This window comes from Aplysia californica, unplaced genomic scaffold (assembly GCF_000002075.1).
Source record: "Aplysia californica isolate F4 #8 unplaced genomic scaffold, AplCal3.0 scaffold00645, whole genome shotgun sequence".
NCBI lineage: Eukaryota > Metazoa > Mollusca > Gastropoda > Aplysiida > Aplysiidae > Aplysia > Aplysia californica.
In genome coordinates, this window is record NW_004797915.1 from 355616 (window position 1) to 365196 (window position 9581).

Here is a 9581-nt window from a genome sequence, read left to right on the forward strand (position 1 = left end):
GTGTTATCAGGCGCTGGGGGGGGGTTGTTTTGTTTTTTTCCCTTCTTGTGTGTTGAAATTTTATAAGGAAGCCAAAAGCATAAAACAGTCGAAATCTGAGCTCCTGTTTGATTATGTTTTGTCAGTCTTGTATTTAAGTACCCGCACCCATTCCCACATGAGTATGATTGTGAGGAAAAAAAGTAGGTGAAGGGTTTTCCCATCCTTCTGTTTTGGAAGGTGGGTGGTTGGCAGGTGCTCTGGTGTGGTTTGCTCCTTCTTTCCTATCAAACATCTATCGTCTTTATCCTCCCCTCTTTCTTATTTGTGTTTGTTACTCCCTTGTAACACATCTAATCTCCAGAGGCGCTTATATGACCTTTCTGTGTTGCAAGTGCCGTAAAACACTTACTAAAACTAAACTAAAACTAAACAAAAACATCTATCGTCCTGATCTCTTCTTTTTTTGGTGTTTGTTACTCTCTTGTAACACCTCTAAATCTTCAGCAATTATATGACCTTTATTGTGTTGCCAGTGCCGTAAAACTCTTACTAAAACTGTTTTGGAAGGTGTTTTGATTAGACCCGCTTTAAACAAACCAAACGCTCATATGACTGTCCCCGCGGTCTTATGCAAAAATAAATCAGAAATTATGCAAACTGTGCCCAAAAATGGGAAATTATGCGATTTCGTTTATTTTAACGAAGAATGATAAAGGAAAATAAGCAGAAATTATGCAAAAAATGATCAAATATTGCTAAATTATGCGGGGTGCATAAAACCATGGGGACAGATATGACCTCATGCAGTTGCGAGCGCCGTAAAACTCTTACTAAAACTAAACTAACACACCAAACGTGTATCTCTCGTCAGATAACGTAGGCGCCAGCACAGAAGAGCTGCGGGTGATGTTCAACAACATCCAATCAGAGGACTTGACCATAGACGGGAAGGACAGGATCCGGCAGCGGCGCAGTCAGTGCACCGCGCCCTCCAACCTCGGGGCGGGGGCCAACGCTGCGGAGGTCGAGCGACTGAGGAAGCTGCACTCCCTACAGAGAACGCTCAGGGTAATTAATTAACCCTGCCCGTACATTGTGTTTTACTATCGTATCCATACGACTTGGGGTACTCTGTGCCGTCGCTTAGCCCTGCCCGTACATTGGGTTTTACTATCTTATCCATACGACGTGGGGAACCCTGTGCCATCGCTTAACCCTGTTCGCACGTAGTGTTTTACTATCGTATCCATATGACGTGGGGAACAATGTGCCATCACTTAACCCTGTCCGTACGTCGTGTTTTACTATCATATCCATACGACGTGGGGAACTCCCATGCCACCACTTAACCCTGTCCGTACGTAGTGTTTTACTATCGTATCCATACGACGTGGGGAACTCTGTGCCATCGCTTAACCCTGTCCGTACGTCGTGTTTTACTATCATATCCATACGACGTGGGGAACTCCCGTGCCACCACTTAACCCTGTCCGTATGTAGTGTTTTACTATCGTATCCATACGACGTGGGGAACTCTGTGCCATCACTTAACCCTGTCCGTACGTCGTGTTTTACTATCGTATCCATACGACGTGGGGAACTCTGTGCCACCACTTAACCCTGTCCGTGCGTTGTGTTTTACCATCGTATCCATACGACGTGGGGAACTCTGTGCCACCACTATCCAAAGAGGAAATTTACTCGTTAATCTGATCCGTACGCTTTCATAGCAGTCTGTCAAAAATTTTTTTGGAGAAATACTGCAAGTTTCAAAGAGATCTTCGTACTAGAAATATTCTAAAATGTGAGGAATACAACCCCGGGGGTTCAAAATGACCCCAGGGCGTATGGATGGGGTTAAGAAGTTGGTCTCAGTTGTTATTGTAGAATAAAATCCTTGCCCTAGGTTACGACTGAAATGATGACTTGCTAACATAATCGTGTTTGTTTTGTGGGTTCCCAGGAGCATTGAGTTGGAGCCAAACCGTTGACTTATATGACTGATTACTCTTTAGCCTTTGAGTTAGAAACAAACTTTTGACTAATAATACTGATTACTCTAAGCTCTAAGACCCTTCATTAAAAAGCGCAAAAAAACACATTTTGACTTAAATGACTGATTACTCTATAGCCTTGAGTTAGAACCAAACCACTGACTCGTATGACTGATTAGTCTATAACCTTAATTTAGAAACAATTTGTGGGTGGTTGGCGGGTGCTCTGGTGTGGTTTGTTTCTTCTTTCCTATCAAACATCTATCGTCCTTATCTCCCCTTCTCCATTTTTATGTTTGTTACTCTCTTGTAACACCTCTAATCTTCTGGCGCTCATATGACCTTTTGCAGTTGCGAGCGCCGTAAAACCTCTACTAAAACAAAAAGTAACAATTTTTTTTCTTACGCTACTGATTACTTGTATCCTTGAGTTATTATCAAACCATCTAGAACCATTGACTAATACGACTGGTTACTTGAGTTAAAACCAGATTTTTGACCGACATGACAGATTATTCTAGAACCCTTGAGTTATAACCTAATCATTGACTTATGAGACTGACTACTATATAACCCATGAGTTAAAACCAAACTAACCAAACTATTAACTTGTATGACTGATAACTGTATCACCCTTGAGATAATAATATGGCCGAATAATTAGATGTCTGTATGACTGATTACTCAGTACTTGACTTAGAACTACACTTTTGACGTATACCAAGTTTTAGTACGAATCATTCTATAACCACGCTCTTGGCTGGTATAAAAATGATTACACTCTACCCCTTGAGGTAGAACCAAATCATTGATTGACTTGTTTATTATTGATTATTCCACTGTCTTGTGTGGCAGTCCACCATCCTCATAAGAGTGTGTGTTACATTCTGGAATGTGGTTTGCTTCTTCTTTCCTATCAAACATCTATCGCCTTTGTCTTTCCTCCTTCTTTTTGCCGTGCTTGTTACTCTCTTGTAACACCTCTAATCTTCGGCACGTATATGACCGAATTGTGTTGCAAGTGCCGTAAAAAGCTTACTAAACTGAACTAGAATGTTAGTTCGACCGCTCCTCTAACAATCTTTATTGGTGGAAAGTATTAAGTACACACTTGTGTGAGAGGTGTAACTCTTATGGAATTGAAGATGAATTTCCTTTTATTTTCTACTGTCCAAATTTTGTCCATCAAAGTAAATTGTTAATTTCTCCCAGTGTGAATATGTCGCATTTGGAAAAATCCCGTTTTTTTTGCATTTTCTTGTGCAGAAATCATGTCTGAACAATATGCTTTATTACTCGGCCCAGTGACGGAAATATGCAATGTTTGACCCTCGATAAGAGATATGTGCACAACCTGTACTTTTTCATTACGTAAACTTAATTTAACAAATGAGTGTTTTATAGGATGTGATGTGGGCCAATGGCTTTAACCACTGAGTAGACTTACGTACCTACTTACTCTTTTCCAGGCCAAAGAAAAGGAGCTGCTGGACATTGAGAAGCTGGTGAACAATCCCGTAAGTCCCCAGGACCTGCAGCAGTTTGCTGAGTCGCACTTGGAAGTGGAGAACAGCCCAATGTGAAGGTCACGTTGCACACAATGAAGTGGAGTATAGCCCAATGTGAAGGTCACATCGCACACAATGAAGTGGAGAACAGCCCAATGTGAAGGTCACGTTGCACACAATGAAGTGGAGAACAGCTCAATGTGAAGGTCACGTCGCACACAATAAAGTGGAGAACAATCCAATGTGAATGTCACACACACATGGGCGCAGACACTGGAACGGCGGAGAACAGCAGTCCAAGGTGAAGGACGCTTACATCTGTATATATAAATAGACTCAGGTCTTACAAGTCTATGTTCTCTGTGGTAGGGTTTATGGTATGGTATATCATCCACATCATTCCAGAATTGCTGAAATCATTCTAGAGATTTCTAATTATCATAATAATATTGGATTTTTGGCAATTTTATGGAAGGTGATGCATAATTTATGTGTGTGCCTGGTGAAAGGGACCACATGTCGCATTTGGAAAAATCCCGGTTTTTTGGTGCATTTTCATGTACAGAAATCATTTCGGAACAATGTGCTTTTAAAATTTTAAAGATATCTTCAGTAGTTTTTGAGGTATTGGTGATTGTGTAAGTCAGGGTAGGGAAACAAAGTTTTGAGAAAAACGGCTCTAAAGTTTCCCCTTTGTTTCTGCTTCAAATATATATATGTGTCTTACTTCATATGGATATTATCCTAAGTCTTCTGGTTCTTCAACATTTCTCCTTTCATTTGCAATGCAAATATTTGAGATTCTGGGTGAATCCCCCGTTCTTCATGCTTCATGGTAACTAAAACAATTGGATGTACTATAAAGAAGGGATCTGGTGCTGCCCACTACCAAGCTGTCTGTACACATAAACAAAAGATTCTATGTCTTTTCCCCCCTGCATTTCCCTTTCTCCTTTCCCCTTTCTCCCTTTCCTTTCCCCTTCCCTTTCCCCTACCCTTTCCCCTACCCTTTCCCTTTCCCCTACCCTTTCCCCTACCCTTTCCCTTTCCCCTTCCCTTTCCCCTTCCCTTTCCCCTTCCCTTTTCCTTTCCCCTACCCTATCCCCTTCCCTTTCCCCTACCCTTTCCCTTTCCCCTTCCCCTACCCTTTCCCTTTCCCCTTCCCTTTCCCTTCCCTTTCGCCTTCCCTTTCCCCTACTTTTTCCCCTACCCTTTCCCCTTCCCTTTCCCCTTCCCTTTCTCTTGCTCTACCCTGACAGTTTTTGCTGGTGGCTCCTCAGCTGTTGATGGCCCTAGCTGCTTCTTCACCTTCCTGTGGGAGAGGAGCTACAGCATCCTGATGCTCAAATGGAACAAACTGTCAAATTTCTTTATACAAATACCATTTCCTTTTGAGGTCAAGTCCTTTTGATGTCAGAGGTGGTGGAAGGACAGAAAAAATCATTTCAGGAGCATTTGGTTTAAGAATGGAAAAAGATTGTGTGTCTGAATTGCAAAACTGTTGTCCTTTTACAATCCCAGACCCTTCTTCAAAATGAAAATGATGAGAAGAAAGGATGTTTGGGAGTCTGTCAAAATGCCTGCCCAAGAAACTGAGCCAGTCATATGCTGGAACTATGATCCTACCCTCCTGTGGTGCACACAACTGTGCACAGTTGACAGTGGAGGAATGGAGGAACCCTCCACAACATTGACAACATCTTGAAGAGAACCAACAACTGTCTTCCTGAACAATCTCTTGATGAGACCAAAGGCCCAGTCACAAGCAGTTTTGGTATGGCCAGCCAAGAGAAAGGACAGTGTAATCTTCTTATGCCTCCCTGTCAACACCTGCCACAACAGATATTGCGACATGGTGTTGATCTTGTTCTGGCCACAGCAACTATCTACTATCTGCATGTAAGAGGGCCTCAGTGTCACTAAGACCTGCATTTTCCAAAAAATAGTGCAACAAAGACACAACTGAATTTACCCCCTTCCCAAAATTCCATGACTCATCCAAAAGATAGTTCACCTGTTGTTTCAGACCCTCACAACTGACCCCAAAAAGACCACATTTTCTAGGTGTTTTAAAACAAATTTGACCTGGCTGTTGTGGGTTGCAGTGGTAATGCGCCTGTTGCGCAAAATCAAAACTATAATGACTTTTACTTTCAAAAACGCAACAGTCATGCTTGCCGAGTTGTATGTCTGGGGGCATATCTCTTCTAACTTCCTCTATTGCTGAGTTGCATGTCTGGGGGCATATCTCTTCTTACTTCCTCTATTGCTGTTTGTAGAGGGATCTTTCTGCTGTAGCGTCCTCTAAGTGACGGAGCATTTCTCTTGCAGCTTGACTTTTTTTCTCTAAAGGGAGATTCACACATCGCTGCTGCTGAACAGACCTCTGCTGACAGTACCAACATAAGTCTGTCGCAGGCTTGAGGTTTGTGATGAAAGGGAGAAGTTGCTGCTATATATGCAAGCAAATGACCTATAAGATACTTTTCTTGCACTCTGTGTCCTATCGGTCTCCTCGGCATACAAATCATACACTTGCCTCTTAGTACAATGAGTAGGAAGCAGCTTGCAGTCTGTGTTTCAGCCATAAGGCTGTCTCCCTGGCAAAATGATTGCATTGGCCTCTGCAAAATTTGAAATAAATCCCACAACAGCCGTTATGTCTTTACAAGACAAAGCGTGGCCTCTAACCTGTTAAAAGCCCTTATGAACGCGCTCCACAACACCAAGCTCTTTAAAATGTACAGCTAGATTTTTAAATCGTTTTGTAGACATGCAATGTACAAATAAAAACAAATCTCGACAAACCGGCTGACCTTGGAAAAAAAACCATGGTTCTTGGGTTTGACCGAAAACTTTGTGCCGCCTTTTTTTAACTTTTGAGTCAGCTCTCCTCTCCGCATACAAGATGACGAATACGATAATACGCACATGTCCTACTCTTGATGGGTGAGTTCCAAATGTTGCAATCTAGCACTCTCAATCTCGTCTCCCGGAAACTGCAGGTAGCAAGGATGGCCTTCGTAGTACTTGCAGTTGCCTGTGAAGGCATGTCGTAGTACTTGCAGTTGCCTGTGAAGGCATGTCGTAGTACTTGCAGTTGCCTGTGAAGGCATGTCGTAGTACTTGCAGTTGCCTGTGAAGGCATGTCGTAGTACTTGCAGTTGCCTGTGAAGGCATGTCGTAGTACTTGCAGTTGCCTGTGAAGGCATGTCGTAGTACTTGCAGTTGCCTGTGAAGGCAGGAGGTGGCTCCCCGGTAGCACACACTGACTCCTGTAGGGCTTGGGGCAAGTACTGCGGGACATCCTCAATCACGCTGCGCTGAACGTCTGCTGCAGATAAAAACAAAAACAGAACTCCCATTTTTCATAACAAGTCACCTTTCTTGTAAAAAGGTTTTGCTGTTTCTGAAATAGAATTTTGTTAAATCATGTTCATAATTATTATTGTTTTGTTTAAAAACTTGACACCCCCCTCCCTCCACTGTCCTATCGGAGACGGACATTAAACTAGGAGATCCCACCCCTTAAATAACCTAATAATTTTTATAGGGGCGTTAAACCCATACCATTACACCATTACACCCCTCCCTCCCCCTTCTTCTCCTGCAACACACACAAGCGAAAAAAGTATCTTCACCACAGTAACTAGGGAACTTAACACTATCAGGGTCAGAGGAAAACTTTTGTTCCTTACCCACTTAACAAAATTGCCACAGATCCAGATCTTACAACCCAGACTCTCACAGGAATAAATGAAATTTTGTTCTGCATACATAAGAATAAGAAATACAAAAATGCACTACTGTGAGTAAGCTAGATCTAATCTAGATCAAGGTTTATCAAGACAGAACAGTGTTGTAATAATTATTACTATTTATTATCAAATAAATAATTATTAGTTTACTAAATCTATATCTATTTCTATTATCTCTGTTGTTGTTAATCTTTACCTGCTTCGCTCGGTTCTGCTTCCAGTGCGGGGTCAGGTACTGATGGCACCTCCAGTTCGAACTCATCATCTTCCTCTTTTCCCAAATCAACGTCAGAAATGAAATAATCGCATATTACATCTCTGATGTCTTCTTCAGTCACCATATCTGACATCCCAATGCGTCTAAGAGAATTGAGATGAGACACAATTTCCTGCTCACGAATAGCAGTACTAGTACTACTAGTAGTAGTAGTAGTAGTAGTATCAGCTGGCCGCTCCGCCATGTTGTTTTGCTTCGAGACGACCTGACAACACAGTCGCTACTCACAAACCAACTTTAAAAAGCAGCTACAATTAAAGAACAGCTTCAAAGTGCTTATATTACGTCTTCAAAACAAATTCACCGCCACCTTGAACAGGACTTTTCAAGAAATAAGTTTGCACAGGGCAGAAATAGGCGATACAAGTTTGCTCTCCAAAGAAACAAAAGGGTATGGATGCGCAAAGCTTCGCTTTGTTTACATGTTCTAGATATTCATGCGCATTACCTGCCATTGGAGAGCAGAGAGAATGACCTAAATTTTGGTATGCATTGTGCTTGGGTCGACTTTATGAATGGACAAGAGAAACCATCCGCAATGTTTACCCGGAAAGCAAATTTTCTCACTCATTTTTGGGGATTACGCAATATACCTCGTGTTAAAAAACACCTTTTAAAATGTATTTTAAAGTTTAAAAAAGCCAAATCCTTGTAAATATCAATAAATTGAAGGCTGAAGAATCCATTTTTAATGGAACTTAGTTTTTGTCAAAAATTCTATTTTTGACCTTTGAAGACTGATATCTCGGTTTGAGCAAATGCGACATGGGGTCCCTTTCACCAGGTACACACACATTTTTCTAATCATTTTTTTTTGGGGGGGGGGAGAGAGACAGGATGTAGTCTACAATTTTTTCTCGAAATCATCTTGCAGACATAAAAGAATTTGATTCACGAACCAAAAATGATTTTTCTATGTACTTTTTCTAAGTGTTAGTGGATCTCTAAACTCAGAGGACTCCCAAAAAGTTGGGGTAGGGTGAGCAGAGCCTACAGAAAAAAAATGGTATGGACATTGGAGCAGCTAAAATGTGTTAGTGAATTGTAAAACATGCTAAAGTACACCCTTGCAAAGTTTGAAAACAATTTGAAAAACAGCAAAATGATTAGACGACTTCTTACTGCTGTCTTTCAGCCACATCCCTGATCTTAAGGGTAGGTAAGATCTAACACCTAGCCTTCTCAGATAAGGGCGACAAATTTCGGAGGTCCCGTGTGCAAGTTGCGCACAGTAACGCTTTCCCTACGTAGCCCCAGCTCCCCCCCCCCATTAAAAAAATTTAAAAAGAGAGATAAAACATAGTACCTATTTAATCCCCCCCCCCCCCCCAGTGATGTAAACTCCCCATAGACTTCTTTCCACCTCTCTTCTTCCTTGTAGCCTAGTGGTTAGGCTACTTGACTCGTAATCGTGAGATTACGAGTTCGGGGGTTCGAGCCTCAGCTCGGTCCGACATTGTGTCCTTGGGAAAGGCACTTTACACGAACTTCCCACTTGGCTCGGTCCTATCGGAGACGGACGTTGAACTAGGAGGTCCCGCCCCTTAAATAACCTTATAGTGTTGATAGGGGCGTTAAACCTATACCATTTTCTTCTTCCTTTTGCTTTGCTTCTCCTTTGGCAGCTCTCCACTTTTTAGCTTTCGCAGTCCTGGCAACTTTGGCTTTGTAAACTCAGAGGTGGTCTGTCTTTCTGCCTCGTTTTTCAGTTTCTCACAGAGTCTCTGTGTGTGCGGTTGGGGGGGGGGGGGGGGGGCTCTTGTGGCCTATAGGTTCGCCTCTCATTCAAAGGTCGCGGGTTCGAATCTGGGTAGCGACCGAAAAATTTTCTTCTCTAAAATTGTCTTCTTTCCTGCTCTCTAAAATTGTTTTGTCGTCTGCTTTCGTCTCCACTTTCTGCCCCCACCCCCTCACCTCCTTTGCCCCCTCCTCTGGGCTCCAGACTCTTTCTGCAGCCTTTCTATTGCTACTCCTTGGCTCCTCCTTACTGCTGTCTTTCAGCCACGCATCTGATCTTCTGGTAGGAAAGATCTACACCTAGCCTTCCCGGACAAGGGCAAAA

The 9581-nt window shown here is 42.4% G+C and overlaps 1 protein-coding gene across 1 annotated transcript in view; it reads left to right on the top strand.

Annotated features, from left to right (window-relative positions):
* LOC101864258 (connector enhancer of kinase suppressor of ras 2) overlaps window positions 1-4430 on the top strand; it is a gene marked incomplete in the record, with an annotated part of 53874 nt that extends 49444 nt beyond the window's left edge. The window contains 2 exon segments of the mRNA XM_035972305.1: window positions 854-1050; window positions 3446-4430. Of these exon segments, the coding sequence (XP_035828198.1) occupies window positions 854-1050; window positions 3446-3559 (311 nt within the window).
* Between the last annotated feature and the right edge of the window lie 5151 nt (window positions 4431-9581).